The sequence below is a fragment of the Brachypodium distachyon genome, chromosome 3, assembly GCF_000005505.3.
Source record: "Brachypodium distachyon strain Bd21 chromosome 3, Brachypodium_distachyon_v3.0, whole genome shotgun sequence".
NCBI classification, from domain to species: Eukaryota; Viridiplantae; Streptophyta; class Magnoliopsida; order Poales; family Poaceae; genus Brachypodium; species Brachypodium distachyon.
In genome coordinates this window covers 59,106,844-59,123,559 of record NC_016133.3, presented here as the reverse complement: position 1 = coordinate 59,123,559, position 16,716 = coordinate 59,106,844, and the positions used below count along the sequence as shown (strand labels likewise).

General features: G+C 43.6%; 3 protein-coding genes and 1 non-coding gene across 4 annotated transcripts; 3 read left to right on the top strand and 1 right to left on the bottom strand.

Annotated features, from left to right (window-relative positions):
• The first annotated feature begins 641 nt into the window (after window positions 1-641).
• Window positions 642-5,361, top strand: LOC100829001 (synaptotagmin-2). The gene is made up of 8 exons (XM_003570671.4): window positions 642-1,536; window positions 2,107-2,348; window positions 2,860-2,878; window positions 3,179-3,432; window positions 3,898-4,007; window positions 4,104-4,202; window positions 4,390-4,822; window positions 4,922-5,361. Exons 1-8 carry the CDS (start codon window positions 791-793, stop codon window positions 5,008-5,010), a joined length of 1,992 nt encoding a protein of 663 aa, XP_003570719.1. The 5' UTR covers window positions 642-790; the 3' UTR covers window positions 5,011-5,361.
• A 298-nt stretch (window positions 5,362-5,659) lies between these two features.
• Window positions 5,660-8,133, top strand: LOC100828397 (replication protein A 32 kDa subunit A). The gene is made up of 10 exons (XM_003570670.4): window positions 5,660-5,940; window positions 6,035-6,151; window positions 6,245-6,342; window positions 6,646-6,687; window positions 6,819-6,896; window positions 6,977-7,055; window positions 7,168-7,260; window positions 7,337-7,422; window positions 7,729-7,797; window positions 7,875-8,133. Exons 1-10 carry the CDS (start codon window positions 5,851-5,853, stop codon window positions 7,957-7,959), a joined length of 837 nt encoding a protein of 278 aa, XP_003570718.1. The 5' UTR covers window positions 5,660-5,850; the 3' UTR covers window positions 7,960-8,133.
• A 268-nt stretch (window positions 8,134-8,401) lies between these two features.
• LOC100840234 (ferrochelatase-1, chloroplastic-like) lies at window positions 8,402-12,143 on the bottom strand (the record flags this gene model as incomplete). Its single annotated transcript, XM_010238621.3, is given in 10 exon segments — window positions 8,402-8,969; window positions 9,623-9,690; window positions 9,693-9,725; window positions 9,969-10,121; window positions 10,400-10,526; window positions 10,606-10,709; window positions 10,890-10,943; window positions 10,946-10,993; window positions 11,181-11,324; window positions 11,892-12,143. Coding segments are annotated over 10 exon segments (1,299 nt in total), but the record flags the coding sequence as incomplete, so codon positions are not given.
• Window positions 12,144-16,440: 4,297 nt separating this feature from the next.
• MIR396A (microRNA MIR396a) lies at window positions 16,441-16,649 on the top strand. The gene has a single exon (NR_126886.1). It is a non-coding gene; the product is annotated as a microRNA MIR396a (primary transcript).
• The last annotated feature ends 67 nt before the right edge of the window (window positions 16,650-16,716 follow it).

The following is a 16,716-nucleotide window of genomic DNA, read 5'->3' as shown; positions in this document are numbered from 1 at the left end:
GGCTCGTTGACGGAGTACCGGAGGAGCGGCGCTAGCCCCTGGTCCGCAAGCCATGCCCGCCGGTTGAGCTCGAACGCACGGTCCGCTGTGATCCCCCGCACGAACTCCGTGTCGTCCAAAGCCTTCTGGCGGGCGTCATCCTTGGCAACGTGCTCCGACGAGGCCTTCTTCACGAAGAAGATAAGGCGCTCCTCCTCTTCCTCGGGAGTCCCGAGAACCTGGAAGCCGGATCCAGGGGGTGTGGCACCGCTGTTGCACGAGGGGCCGACGCTTACTCCTCGATCTCCATCGCCTCCAATTCCGGCGCCGCCTCTTCTCACCCGGAGTAAGCCTCCGCCGCCGCCCCTCGGGGCAAGCCTAGTGCGACGGCCTTCTCCACGAACGTATGGGAAAACATCCCAGTCACGTGCGACCGGTGCACATGTTCGTCGAGAACACGGACAAAGGAGACGCCGACAGATCTATATCGCCGGCGGGGAAGCTACATATGATCGTATCCTCGCACTATTTTTTTTCAGATTCACCACGATGCATGTTAGTTAAAAGATTTCAAAGTTTAGACCTTTTAAGACCAGAAGAGGATACAGATTTTACAGTGTTGGGGAGTACTTGGTCCAAATGCTTTCCTGCCTCTTCTTCTCACTTCCCACTCGCTGCAGACCAACAGACAGCGTAAGAGGCAGCAGCACCCACCACTAAAAAAACTCTGAAGCTCTCCTGCAAGCAAGCCTCCCATATCTTCTTCTCCGGCGAGCCCCACGCCTCGCTCGCCGGATGTCGGTGGACCCCGATGCTGCCCCCCTCCGCTGGCACCCCGCCTGCCTCCCTCTCTAGCCCCTCCTCCTCCTTCCCCTCCCTCCCCCTCCTCCGCCCTCGCCGCCGACGATGCCTTCCCGTCCCCAAAGCCGCCGCCTTCCCGCCCAGCAGCCGCCCACCATCCCCACTCTCCGCCAACAACCTCCCCTCCCCCGACAACCCACCACCACCCACCTCCTCCGCCTCCGCCTCGCGCCAACCCTCACGCCCCTCCTCCACCTTCACCGCCGTCGGCTCGGGAGAAGACCCGCTGGTCTCCAAGCTCCGGACCCAGCTCGGCGTGATCCACCCGCTCCCCTCGCCGCCGCTGCCCCCCGTCAGCCGCTCCGTGCTCGGCCTCTTCGCGCTCTTCTTCTTCGTCGGCGCCGCCTTCGACAAGCTCCTCACGCTCCGCAGGCGGCGCCGCGCCGAGCGCGAGGTCAGGGTCAACGGCACCTGGCCGCAGGTGCCCACCCCGAGCTACTCGCTCTTCCTCGAGGAGAAGGACCTGCAGCGCAAGGAGTCCGTCGAGTGGGTCAACATGGTGCTGGGCAAGCTCTGGAAGGTCTACCGCCCCGGCATCGAGAACTGGATCGTTGGGCTCCTGCAGCCGGTCATTGATAACCTGCAGAAGCCTGATTATGTTAACCGGGTCGAGATCAGGCAGTTCTACCTCGGCGAGGAGCCGCTCTCCGTCAGGAATGTCGAGAGGCGCACGTCTCGACGAGCCAACGATCTGCAGTGAGTCTCGCTTCTTAGCCATCCTCTTGGAATTGGGAACACTTACTGTTGGTAACTGAGGGTGCATAACAGCTTAAGCACAATTCAATCATCTGTGATAATTGATTCGGAAAATTAACCATCACCATAACAATGGTAATCAGAATATCAACTCATGATATGATAGGTTTATGCAGACTTTGGTGTTAGAACTTAGAAACAACCTATTGAACTTGTGTGTAGTTGACAATAGAATTTGATGCAGAGCGGGCAGTTTATGGATTCGTAGTAGTGAATCATAATCTTCGTGAATAATTAGTTATTGTGTAAGAATAGAGGTGAAGATCGATTAAACTGGCATTGTTATAGACTTACAGTCCAGTCCACCACCAAACCAACTGTTAGATGTCTTCAAATATGGAAGCACGGTACAACATTACTACAATTTGGGTGTATATCTGTTAGTTTTCAAGTATGTTCAAGCTAATTTTCCTTCCAGGAGTCATTGCTGCTAGAATTGTGTGTTTTTCTCAGGATTAACTGTTGGCAAAGAAAACAAGTCAGAGTTAACTATTTCATTGTGTAATTCAGGTATCAAATTGGCATTCGTTATGCTGGTGGTGCACGCATGGCATTGGCCCTCTCCTTGAAGTCCAGTGCTGTACCAATTGTTGTGCCAGTATGGGTCCGAGATTTTGATATTGATGGAGAGTTGTGGGTTAAACTAAGGCTTATTCCGACAGAACCATGGGTGGGAGCTGTGTCATGGGCATTTGTGTCCCTTCCAAAGATAAAGTTTGAGCTGTCACTGTTTCGGTTCTTCAATCTGATGGGTATGCACTTGCAACTTCACTGTCCCTTTTGCAACTTACACCTAGTTCAAACCAATATGGTGCATTGAATGAAACATGGACGTTTCAAAATTTAGGATCAGTGCTTTCCTTCTTAAGATTGAGGCACAGGTCATGTTAGCACAATACTGAACTGATGATGTGTCCTGCTCCTGCAAATAGACTCATTTTATGTCAAAAAGATCAGGTGATTTTTGACTGCTAGCTCAGAATTATAGTCATGGGAACTGTTTCTTTGTGTATAGATGAAAATGAGAGGATTAGTAATCTCGTGGGACTATATATTTTCTAGGTCTTAGATTTGTGAGTTTCTGCGGCCAGATAATTCTTTACTGTTTCCTATTTATAAGCTCTTGTTCATGCCCTGTTTGGTGATTGTGAGCCTTTTATTTAATTCTCCGTGCCCCTTTCATAACATAACCAGCAGTTAGTTTAATTATCTGCTAACATTTTGTTAATTTTTTTTGCATGTACATGGTGCTGCCTCCACCAGCAATTCCTGTTCTCTCAATGTAAGCCCTATCATCCTAAAGTAAAAATTGACTTTTCCCCCAGCTTGCATTTAGTTGGTTAGTATGATTTATTCACCTAGGCTCTTTATGAGTATAGATCATAGTCAAATTTACAGAAGATAGAAGGTGTTTCGAATTAAGTAGTGAACATATTTGTTCGCATTACATTGCCTTTTCATTTTAGGACAGTTCTGTAATTATTCCCAGAAACAAATACCAATGTCATGCTACTGTTTCATAGAAAGGTCACGTTCACAGTTAGCTATGACCTAACAAGTTACCTGTGATACCTGCCCCTAGGTTTCTCACGAAACTTCTAACGGAAGATCTGCCACGTCTCTTTGTACGGCCCAAAAAGATTGTCCTTGATTTTCAACAGGGTAGAGCTATGGGACCTGTTGCAGGAGATGTTGCAAGTGACATCATTCAAAATGTTGCAAGTGGCATAATGCAAGATGTTGCAACTGACTTAATTCAAGATGGGAATAAGGATTTCGTTGGAGAGCTATCAGTGACGCTAGTTGATGCTAGAAAGCTTAGCTTTGTCTTATTTGGTAAGCAAACATTTTTGTATGTTTGATTTATTATTTGCTTATTAGTTAAGAGCTGATATTGTGTCTATCTGATATAGTGTACCTTGCTATTTCAAGAAAGAAAGTGCTCTAACGAATTTCTACAATTAGACCATGATAGGTCTGGGAAACCTTGAGCTGGGTCCAAAAAGACTCCCCTTTCAAGGGCTGGAGCTCAAACAGTTAGCTCTGACCCAGTCCACAGTGTTCCTTGATTTTTCTGCTAAGAGACATTTGTGTTCAAGTCCATACTGAAGCAATCGAAAGAATTTCACACCCAAGCGGTGCTTCTATTGACTATGACTGTTCTTAAAATCAGCACATATTAAATTCGTCAATTAAATAACACTGACATAAGGTGAAAAAGAGTAATAAAAATTAGTTTATTGTTCTCAGATCTCTGTTTTGTGTTGATGAAACCTTTTAGACACTTTATTGTACTTTCAGGGAAGACAGATCCATACGTTGCCATGATTCTTGGTGATCAAGTCATAAAGAGCAAGAAAAACAGCCAAACAACTGTGACTGGCCTACCAGGAGAACCAATTTGGAATCAAGTAAAGTTCTGACACAGTTCTGCTTCAGACTCACTTGCATTTTCAGAAACCTATTTCATATATGTTTTCACACTTATAACCACTTCAATTAAACAGGATTTTCATTTGTTAGTTGCAAATCCTCGCAAACAAAAGCTGCGTATTCAAGTAAAGGATTCTATTGGCTTGACCGACATCACTATTGGTACTGGCGAGGTAGGCTTTGGCCATCTGCAGTTTTATTTCAATAGAAAATTCCCTTTTCCCACTCTCAAAACTGACATATGATTATATTTGTTGGAGCATAGAATCTTGCAGTTTACTGTACTATTTCGTTGCATAGAACTCTTCTGGGCATCTTTGATTGAAGTGGGATGATTTTTCCTGTTGATGCCCCTGTCAGGTTGATCTAGGGTCACTTAAAGATACAGTACCTACGGACAAGATTGTAACATTATATGGAGGGTGGGGCTTCTTCGGCAAACGATCATCCGGTGAAGTTCTCCTTCGCCTCACATACAAAGCATATGTTGAGGAAGAAGAAGATGAAGAGGTGAAAAGCGAGTACGCCGTGGGCTACGTTTCAGACGAGGATGTGCTAGATTACGTCCAGATCAGCGGGACCAAGCCGAGCGATTTCAACAACGGCAACGAGCGAGAGACATTCATGGATCTGCTGGCTGCGCTGCTCGTGAGCGAGGAGTTCCAAGGCATCGTGTCGTCATCTGAAACCAGAAGCTCAATAGATAGCGAGCAGGTGGAGGAATCGGAAGCTGGTGATGATGTCACCGCGGGCACCGTCTCCGATGAAGTTACCGTATCCAATAGCCCTGAAGGTGAAACATCTGTCTGAATCTATAGGCTTTGCTTGTTTGCTGGGTATGTTTATGTTGGACATGACTTGATTTGTGTTCCATTTTGCTTTGCTTCTTCAGATAGGGCTCTGGTCTGGCTTGCAGCTATAACAAGTGTGATGCTGCTTGTCTCCTCCAACCTTGGTGGTTCAGGCTACTTCAACCCTTAGATTTTTAGATCAATCATCTGGACTGAAGACAACATCAACGCCTTCCGGTTTTCACACCCGTTTGATCGACCGACGAGGAGAAAATTTTGCATCATCTTAGCGAATGTATATGCCGTATAGCAGAGGAATCAGGAATGGCTCGGCATTTTGGCGGCTATCCTTTTTGTTCTTCTTTCCTCTTTTTTTCTTGTTTCTAATTCATCGTTTCTACTAATCGATCATGCACATTTGGTATGTATATCCTTCTTCTTTTTCATGTGGAAGCAAGCAATCATAAGAAATTTGTGATTGGAAGATTGATCCTCTTGTAGCTTCTTTTTTTGTATGATAATCAAGGAGAGCTGGACAGAACATGGATGCATGCTTCTTATAAATCTATCTAACCTTTCCTGAAAGCATAACAATGGCCTAGACTTCAAAAAAAGAAGTTGACATACAAATCTACCATACGCAACACAATAAAAAAGGTTCCATTTCTTGTCAATTTAACAAAACTTTCCAATTGTCAGGCACAAAATTCTTTTCCTTTTCTGAAGCCAATTTTGGAAATAGAGACTGGCATATGTAGAAGGAGGCCCACCTGTCAGCGAACACCGAAGCACCCGCAGTCCCGCCGCCCGCGCCAAAGAAATGGCGGGAAGCGAGGGCGCTGTTCCCGCACTTTCCCCCGATCTCCCGCTATTTCGTCTTCCGAATCCCGTCTTCCCAGCTCCCTTCCATCCACAGCGCCTCCTCTTAGCCCAGGGTTTCTCCGATACCGATCCCAGCAAATCCCATTAAATCGCCGCCGCGAGAAGAATCCAATCGAGAAGAGCAGCAGGGGAAGAAGGAGAACCAGCCATGATGTTCTCGAGCCAGCTCGACGCCTTCTCGCCATCGCAGTTCACCTCCTCACAGAACGCCGCCGCCGACTCCACCACCCCCTCCAAGGTCCTCCTCCTCCTCTTCTTCTCCATCCTCGAACCTCCCCCGTCCGCCGCCCCTGTTTCCTTAACCCCAGATCTTTCCCTTTCCGATCTCGCAGTTCCGAGGCGCGTCGAGCACGACGCCGCTCACCGTCAAGCAGATCGCCGACGCGCAGCTGTCCGGCAGCGGCGACAAGGGCGCTCCTTTCGTCGTCGACGGCGTCGAGATAGCCAACGTATGGTGGACCCACGCTTCGCTTGTCCTCGGTTCTTTTCTTCGCCATTGATGGCTTCTTCTTACACTGTTGTATGGGCTGGTGATTTTGCAGATTAGGCTCGTAGGGATGGTGAACGGCAAGGCGGAGAGGGCGACGGATGTGTCCTTCACGCTAGATGACGGCACCGGCCGCCTCGATTTCATCCGATGGTGAGAGCATTTCTGGCAAATCGCTTACTTTTTTAAGTTTCATATGTTATTACGGGGGTAATTTTAGGCTTTTGTGCTTCGGTTGTCGTTGCTGGTTGTTGGGTGTTAGAGTTGTCAAACGTCTACTCTTCACTAGGATAATGCAGGCTTAACACAGTGCAAGCAATTCAATAATAACGACATCCTACTTTTCAGAAAAGACCATAGTGGCTAATCATACTTGATATTATCTTCTGTGACTCTGTCAGCAATAGGTATCAGACTATAAGTTCACATGTTTGTAAATTTTGATGTGTTTTACAGGGTGAATGATGCTACAGACTCTGCTGAAACTGCTGCTATTCAGTACGTATTAGTTGTAACCTTCATTTATGCTTTGTCATGTATACACTTGTCTTCTTTTGTCGTGGAAAATATATTACCGTCTTCCTTTTCGAAGGATCATCACCCGTTTCTTGTACTATTTGTCAATGAAGGAATGGCATGTATGTCGCTGTCATCGGTACCCTCAAGGGACTTCAGGACAAGAAGCATGCCACTGCTTTCTCAGTCAGGTAATTTTTGCAATATATTATGTATTTGTGCCACTGACGTTATGGAACATGCAAATTTATATACTTTTTTCCCATGTCAGACCCATAACTGATTACAACGAGGTCACGCTGCATTTCATTCAGTGTGTGCGAATACACATAGAGAACACAAAATCAAAGGTACACTCTAATGTCCCATACAAATACTTCCATGACATGTCTTTTTGGTCCTTGCCTCCTTGGTTACAAGGCTTGGTCTAATTTTTTTGATAATGATTATGTTTAATTGTAGGTTGGCAGTCCCGCAAAAACTAATTCTGCTATAGGAACCTCACTCTCCAATAGTCTCAGCGAAGCAACCACTCCAACCTCTTTGAAGTCCCAAGTAAGCTGTCATTGCAACTATTGCACGGAGGGAACAATTGAACTCTTCTCGTGTCATCATTTATTTAATTCTACAGGCACCAGTGACCAGTGGAACAGATGGATCGGGGACTGATGATTTGCACACACAGGTGCTGAAAATTCTCTGCGAACCAGCGAATGCGTAAGTTGCAAATCCACCATCCTTCCCTTGCCCAATAGGAACAGAAAAAAGTCAAATACTAATACGTATCCTCTACGATCCATTACCTCGACCAGAGTTTGTATGCTTGGCCATATGGGATTTGCCTTCTATGCTTAGCATGTATGCCATCAAAATAGGGCGGTCCAATACTTACCCTAGCTTGCATATTAAACATAAGAACAGTTGGTTATGTGAATGTCTCTTTCACGAGTAGAAAGTTCATTTGTTTACTTCACTAGCCATTTCTTTTCATGCTTTTGTTCTCACCACTTGATTAACTGACAGCGAGAGTGAGCACGGGGTGCATATTGATGAAATTACCAAGCGGTTCAAACTACCTGCCGAAAAGATCAAGTAAGCCTATCTTTCTCTTGGACACATAGACACTCAATGTAGTGCTGCTGGTTAATTTTCACCCCTCTTCTATGCAGGGAAGCTATCTACTACAATGTCGATATTGGGCACATCTACTCAACGATTGATGATTTCCACTTCAAGTCAGCATTAGTCGACTGAGTTTCTAGGTGTGTCGCCACTTGCTGGCGTCCTTCGATGTTTAGCATAACAGTAAAGATGATCGGGGTGTGTTACTTTAAATGTGTGTTGAACTTGATTGTATGAGTTTGATGTCTCATCTATTATAATTATGCTTCATCTAGTGAAATTATAATCTGCGTGTCTCTTGTGCTATCCTGAGAGGTAGTTATTTTGCACGATGTGATGAGATTTATGTGTGAATAGGATGATTGCTTCTAGAAGAGAAAGCTGAGTTAGCGCAAGCATCTCTATCTGACTGCATATGTGTAATAGTAATATCTGGATGCCTGAAGATGCAAGCTTGCAGTTAAAACATCGCTCAATCTCATTGTTGCATTGCTTTACATGTGATTTACGAGTGAAAAGGATGATTGCTTCTACAAGAGAAAACTAAGTTAGGGCAAGCCCAAGCCGTAGATGCTTGCAGTTAAAACTTGCTCGATATCATAGTTCATTGCTTCACCACAACCATCAATATAGCAGTAGCATCTGAATGCCTGACATGTCAGGTACGCACCAGTGAATTACATAACCACAGTAACTTTCTAATCACAGAATTAGTTAGCTCTCAAACCCTTCTGCACACATTTACATAAAAAAAAAATCCAAACATCTTTACTGCCACTATACTCATGCTTCTTCTGTCTTGTTGGAAAAACGAAAGAAAAGCAACCTAAAGCAGATTATTCCGGAAAGTTGAGATCATTCTTGGTGATAGCAGCAGAATGAAGGCCAAGATTGAGCCAAAGAACATCTTGCTCAGGTAACGCCTCAGGTCCATGTCTGAGTCAGCGTTGATACCCTTTCTGGTTGTGATTGCAGAAGCAGAGGGAAGGGCTTCGATGACAGCATCAGCAAGGTCAGAGATAAAGGATGAGGTGCACCCAAGAGCTGGAACCCTACCCCAGTTCTCGATGCCAGATTCCAGAGCCAACTCCTTGTACTCTATGTCGATTTCTTCCAATGTCTCAATGTGCTCACTCACGAAGCTGAATATTATTTTAGTAAATGGTATTAGAGGCTTAGAGCTACTCAAAAGGGTGGCATGGAAAATTAAAACACAAGAACTAAGAGATGACCTTGTCTTATTAACAGAGAGAGAGAGACTAGATAATGCAACTTCAATTTTAGATTGCTCAAAATCCTAATGAAGTAAAGCTAGCAGTCTGCTATCAAAGAATAAGTCCTAATCTTGATGTGTCAATTTTGTCATGCAAAACACTCATCGAGGAAAATCATCTGAAATCCATAACTTTGGTGAGAGCATGACCACTGAAACTTTGTGATTGTCCAGATTTTGGAGGTAATATGTAAACCAAAAAAATAGCCGCAGCACAGTTCTCAAGGAGCTAACAGATGAAGCATTATTGGAAGTTCAATTACGACTCATAGAAGTGCATAATTATTACCAAATTGAGATAAAATAGAGCTGATTTGTTACATTAATGATGATATTATACTAGGAAATATTGCTAGAAAAAAATAACATATATGCTTGAAAGTGGTTCAAGTGATCAGTGTAAGCATATGATCAAATAACCAGGAAGGGATAAACCTGCATGGAGCACCTTAATTGTTGTTCTTAGGAAAACAACTAAATGAGGAAAATAATAAGTAACTGGATACTTAAGTTAATAATTACCTTACTGGGACAGCAAGGAGGCTCTTTACACCCTTTTGACCAAGTTCAATTATAACTTCATCAGTATATACGGCTTAAGCCATTGAACTGGACCCACTCGACTCTGCCATGTGTGCAGAAAGGTCAATTGTTGTGGTCTCTAGTACAAGAATGAGCAGATAGCACAAACTGTACAAATTCAAATTTCTTCCGCTGCAGGTTTGTAGGGTAAGATGGTCACATTTAGGTTTCTAGCTTCTAAGTGCAAAAGATCACATCTATATCCCTGACATTTCCCCAAAGATGCTTTCATTACACTAAATGTAGTGGTTAACAAGAGAAATGTTCATTTCTCATGTGTTCGTACCTGGTAAGCCAGAGTGTGGCTATTTAAGATTCCTCTGGATCTCAACTCTTCCATGATCAAAGTAATGCAGTCCTCCATCTGATCTCTGTACGGGTCTCCAGCATCCTTAACATAGGTAAGGGGTACTCCATGTGCACTGAAGAATATCATAACCTGCCATTTAAATTTTGCAATCATGAAAAATAATGACAGGATGATAATAAGATGGACCGTTCAATTTCCATGATAAATTATCAAATAAATGCCTACAACAATGCCAAACCAAAGGCCTGAGGGAATTGAAATGTGGAAGAAATGGTATAACACGCTGAATACGAATAGCTATGCTGCAAGTTTGCAACCTGTAGATAGGAAAAGTAATCCTTACCAAAAATATGTTAAATGTAGAAAAAGAAAAGAAAAGCAAAAGAGGGAAAAGTGAATGTGCAAACCTCTTCAGGATTTGCAAAAATTGATAGCTCCTTCTGAATTAACTCAGCCATTGATTTCACATAGCCATCACGTTGGTACCATGATTCTATAATGGAAACTGGTAAGGCAGCAAAATATGAATCTTCACTGCATGGATGCATTGTGTTAAAATTTCAGGTTCTACAGTCAGAAAGATGAGATTTCATATGAGAAGGCAAATGCCTACTTGACAATGTTCTGGAGAACACGGATGCTTGACCCGCTTGTTGATATGGAGTACTGAGGGTACAGTGGAAGAACAACAAGCTTTGTAATCTTATCCTTCTTGATCTGTTACCACTCAAAACAATGAAAAACATTTATCACAAGTTAAAGAACTAGAATCAATTACCATGGTAGAACAATTAAATAAATAAGAAAGGTAATAAACTACTGCTGAGACTTAAAAGGAAGAAATCCAATGATGTAATAGGCACTTAAAATCACCGAGATGGGAGGTTTTTAATTAACCTGATCAATGGCTTCCTCCGTGAAAGGGTACCAATACCGCATTCCAACATATATATATCTGCATGCAGATTCTTCTTTTGTAGTGCCAGCTTCAAAGCATTTGCCTGAAAATTATAGAATACATTTAATATCACAAATATAGCAAAATCGTATCCAAAGTGTGACAAAAGTTCCATTATTTCACGAGTTTATGACACATCTGCTAAAAAAGGTGAAGACAAGTTACTACACCACATACATCAGAAGTAAAATCTTAAAATTTCAGAGAGTGGTTAGGCTGTTGTAGTTTACCTGCTCATTGGTAATTTTCCGCAAAGGTGATCCACCACCAATTGAAGCATACGCCTCTTTACTCTTTGGAGCTCTAAAAGTAGAGATAAGTTTGGCCAATGGTCTTTGAAGAAACCTGAACAGCCTAGGAAGTCGAATGATATCCTGGGGTTGTGAAAGTGTAAAGTCAAAAGGAAATCGTTGTTTCAGTGACATAACTTTTTACTTCATGACAGATATAAGAAGTACGGATATCCCTTCTATAGGGATGAGCCAAGGAAGCTGACCGTTCTTCCAAATTCAAACTAATTTTGTCTCAGTGAGCCCTCATAAACAGTGCGACGAACGGACGAAGTTGCAACAGCATCATGTCATGGTGATCGAGATGGCCACGTAAGAATGGCTAATTGCTTTGTTATATTACATAAATACAAAAGATTAGAATGGCAGTACAACTTCTGGTACAGGTCATGCATTCTGAGGGCACAAACCTTGTCCAAATAGCCAACGTAATTTCAATTGGAGGTATTGGTCACACATGCAAATTTATTTATTTATTTTCCAATTGGTATTTTGCATGTCCTAAAGAGTTACCGGACTACACTGATATATTATGCTACCAAAATATTGTTGAATACAATCCATGAAAGTTGTCAGATACTGTTGAATAATTGGCAATAAACAGATCAACGCTAGCAATCAAAACTACAAGAATGTGGTATAGTCACTTACTGGATCAGCAAACAGGTTGAACAAAAATGGTTGAACATCATTCAGGGTCTCTGGACCACCAAGATTTAACAAGAGCACCCCAACCCTTTCTTCAACAGTATGTGAAGATACACCTTCGACACTTCCATCAAATGTTGTGCATACATCTGCAGAGGTAGACTTCACAGCAAAACTGTGGCGCTGCTTAAGCACTAGACTTGTGTGAACAAAACTTGAGGGTCCACTTGATGCTACACAGTATAAGTTAACCGTTCACCAGATACTCGTTAGCTATCATGCATCGTAAATCGATGAGCTTCAGAACCTTGTTTGTTCGGGTTGCCCTAACCAATCGACAAGATCCTGGGTACTTTCATACATAACATTCTTACAGGAGGCAATTGGGGGCTCTAGGCATTGTTCTTCGATTTTGGTAGTACAATAGAAAAAGCACCCATCAAACTCCAGTACCAGTTTACTCATATGTGTGCATGTCGAAAGATGCTCGCAAGTGGAAGAAAAAAGAAAACTGTTTCCGTGACTAGTTTCAGGAGCTCTAGACATCCATTTAATAAATTTCATTCACGCCAGATATGAGTGAGTCCTCAAAAGAACAAAAGAAGAAGCACAACGCTTGCATGAATGGTTGAGAAAGAGCGGCACCTCACCTCAGATCGGGAACCCGGGAGCCAGTGGTGGGCCTAATATGGAGGCGCATGGCCTCGAATTGCCAATTTGCTACCAGTGTTCCACCAGGAAGCAGATGAATCGGCGGGAAACTGCAGGAATCGGAGAGAAAGAAATTAAGATTTTGGATTAGAGCAGAACAAAATCGAGTGTGATGAGGAAAAGAATTAACGTGAGCAAGTTATTAAGGTTCCTCACCCCCGACGAACGAGATCAATCGGTCCGATTAAAGCCCGGATTGGATTGATCGCCACGCTAGAACAGCAGGGCGGACGGAGACGAGGAGAGAATTCCTCGCAGGGCACTCTCAAAGATTCAGAAAGGAGAGACTCCCCGCACGCTAGAACAGCATTGGGCTGACTGACAAGCAGCTGGGCTGGGCTGGGCTGGCTGGCTGGCTTGCGGCCCATATGAAGGGTAAAGCAGATGCTGGGCTTTTGTCTATGAAGACACACTTTTGTATCCGCCTCTCGGCCCCAAAAAGAAGGAAGCATTCCTTCTTTTCTTTTCTTTTTTCTGCCGACAGTGAGTATACATACCTAGCTAGGTTTAACGTCTCCTCTAAAAAAAAAAGAAGCCAGGTTTAACGTCCTTAATTTGTTTGGTCTGTAGTGTCCATAGGCAAGCACGGATCGATGAATGCAGGAGCAAGGTTTGGAAGCTAGTACGTGTACAGATGCACGTAATTGCATGCATGCACAGAGAGACAGATCTGGAATCGCAAAAGACGCGTTCGTACCATGTGCCCATATATCTGAGCCGTCGATCGATCTGTACGTACGTACGGATGGACCCTCAGATCTAGCTATAGCTTAGCATGTCCATCAGTTTTATGTAAAACATGCGTGCATGCATATATGCGTCACTGGCGTCATTAACTGATCTCGAGTGAGGCCGTACTTGGCTGTTACTCCATCCGGTTAACTATAGGATTACTTCTCATGCATATTAGTTGTCCAACTTTATCTAGATACACATGCACACCTACGTAATAAAACACGTCAACATACATGAATGTTCAGACAAAACGGCGACAAGCAGAGGCGGAGACAGGCTGCGGCCTGGGGTGTCGAATGGCTTTTCTTTGTTAATTCTACTGGTTTGAAGATTTGGCCTGGGTCTTAGCTTAGTAATTTTCGTGATGGCCTGGGGTTTGATGGATTTCTGGCTCGGTCACTGGCGACAAGTAATATGAATTGGAGGAAATACATTTTTTTCGAGACAGAGGAATGTATACACACCTATAATCTAAAAATACACCCATTAATCCAAGCTAACCGTCAATATAATTGGAATCTAAGTATTACAACTCCCCGCGAAAAAAGAAATCTAAGTATTACAACGATATATTGATGATCAAAGTTTGACCGAAGATATATTCAAAATGTCAAAAGTAAAAGAAAGTAGAAAGTAGGTCTTAGGCGTGTTATTTACACAAGATCGATTGATTTAGTTTGTTGTATATTTGTACAGTCATACGTACACACTCCTTGGCGATGCATTAATTAGCTACCAGCCAGTACTAACAGCAGCTTGTTTTGTTTGTTTTGGTAGCTAGCTGGTCCAATCGATCACACTAGCCTTGCTGGTGATCTGGAAAGGGATTAATTATTGTGATCGTGTCGCTATATATGTCCATCATCACCTAACACATGCATCGATCGATCATCAATCCATGGATCCATCGAGATGCACCGGGGCTACCTTACAAAAACCTCTCTCGAGCTCGATCTAAATCCTCGCTGCTTATTGGACGATCTACGTACAAAACCTTGCACTGCTAGCTAGCCACCAACGGAGAGGACAAGCTGTTTTTGGATTCATTTTGGGGCGGAGGGAGTAATTGTGTGCTGGCCATTTCTATATATCTACCCACATTTTCATGAAATATATGCATGCATGTCTGCTTGATGTCAAACTTTTCAACATATTTGATTGCATGCAATTAATCAAACGGAGGAAACCAAATTAATTAAAGCTAGCAAGAAAGCCCACCAACAAACACATGGGACCGCGGCTGATTGAGAAGCCAGCATGCAACGAGTAATTAATTACGAAAAAGTGGTCGATCGATCGAGAGCCAAAATGCAATGCAATGCAACAAGACGAATTAAGGCAGGCAGGCGACAGGGTGTAAGGGATGGAATTTTCTTTGCACGCAGAGCTGTCTATCGTTGCTATATACTCAATCAGCTGCAGTGTTTGCCGTGCATGGGCTCTGCTCTCTGCTGTTTGGTTTCCTTCGTGTTAATTATACCACTTAACTATAGCTAATAATTGTTCTCAAAAGAAATTAGTTAATTAAGGGCGGTGCTGTGTAGTATCATGTTCTGGTCCTTTCACACACACACAAAAAAGTATCATGTTCTGCCTAGCTTGTGGAAAGATTATTGGAAGAGCAAACAGTACATGATACAGATCGATCAATCAGCACAGAGACATGCATGCCAGCAGGAGAGACAGTACACGTAGTATATGTGCTTTGGATTTTATATAGGCGCCGGTGCATGCCTGTAAAATTAACTAATCGATGCATGTATGTATACATGTGTGTGGCGACAAAATGGTAGTGACTTCGGTCGTAGGGCTGAAACATCAAAGTGTGACACTCGCATATAATTAATGCATGTGAGTATAAGTATGAACAAGGCAGTAGAAAAAAGGCCGGAAAAGTGGGTGTGTCGCATGCATGCATCAGCTGCTTCCATCTGCCAGGTGTATCGTACTGCTGGTCGGCCGGGATTATTCAGATCCCAAACACCCCCGTACCCCCTCTGCCTAAGCCACAGCTACTCCATCGGTCGCTACTTTTTTAATTCCATATGGAGATCATGAAGGGATTTCATGTCAAGCTATTCCAAATGCATTTACGCTCTCTTACTTATTTTCATAAAGAGATTGGCGAAAATAAAGAGATTGGCGTATTTGGTTTCATTAACACGAGGAAGAGACGTGGCCAGCAACTACCGGAAGCTCACGGCTCCTAAGCATTTGACGACTGATTTCGATACAAGTAATATCGATCGAGTAGGGTAGTTAATCTTTATGCATGGGCTCCACACATGAAATCAATCAGTCGTTCGTTGTGCGTGTGTGTGCGCGCCTAATTTCCTTCCTAGCTACTGTACCTCCCTAGTAACACTTATTTTCTTGCACTCGATCGATCCGGCCATCGACCTGCTAGCTGGCCTGGAGCAGTGCACGTGAAAAGCTAACTAGCTAGCTAGTGTAAACAGTAGTCATGTCATGTGACCGATCCATCCATGGATCGATCGGTCGATCTGTTCTCCATCTATCTTCCACGATGTATGTACATGTGATAGGTTACATGGGCTCTTTATACATACTACATTTTCTCTTTCTGCCAAGAGGATTAATACAACAGCTAGCTAGTGTGGCAGGGCACAGTGTACACATGCAATAATCTACTCCCGTCTAATATTAAATGACTCACATTTGTATAAATAGACGTATTTATATAAAAAATATGTCTAAATACATGTAATATTTTGTTATTTCATTTGGGACGGAGAGATAATTTCACAGTTTACTGGAATACTTAATTAAAATGATGAATGAAAAGGACGGGCGTCCTAACGGCAGGTGAGTTGAGACATCGAGTGCACGTGTGCGTGTGGAAGTTATGTTGGAGAGCGTGTGCAGATTACAACTCCAACTTAACCGTACGGTACGTGCAGCAAGGGTTAAAATTCCATTCTCTTCCTTTTCGTTTTTAACTCCTCCCCTCCTGGTCTCTATTTATACCGGCTCCTCTCCGTTCCCCAAAATTCACCAAACCCATCAGCTGCATCTCTCCCTTTCTCCTCCTTCCTCCTCTCGAGATCCATGGGGACGCCGGCCTTTCATCTCTCCTAGCTCGCGCGCGCGGCTCAATTACAGGTTGCGGCCATGCTCTCCACAGGCTTTCTTGAACTGTGAACTCGTGCGCCTAGCCTGCTAGCTGCTCAATTCGATCTGTCATCCTCGGTTCGATTCGATCTGAATTGCTTGTATATGATATGATGTGCCTTGTTGATGGTTCAAGAAAGTCCTTGGAAAACATGGCCGCCGCCTCTTTCCCCTGCTGGCTTAGCTCCCTTCCTTTCTGTACATCCATCCATGCATCAGGGAGATCGATCGATCTGCGCGGCCGATTAAT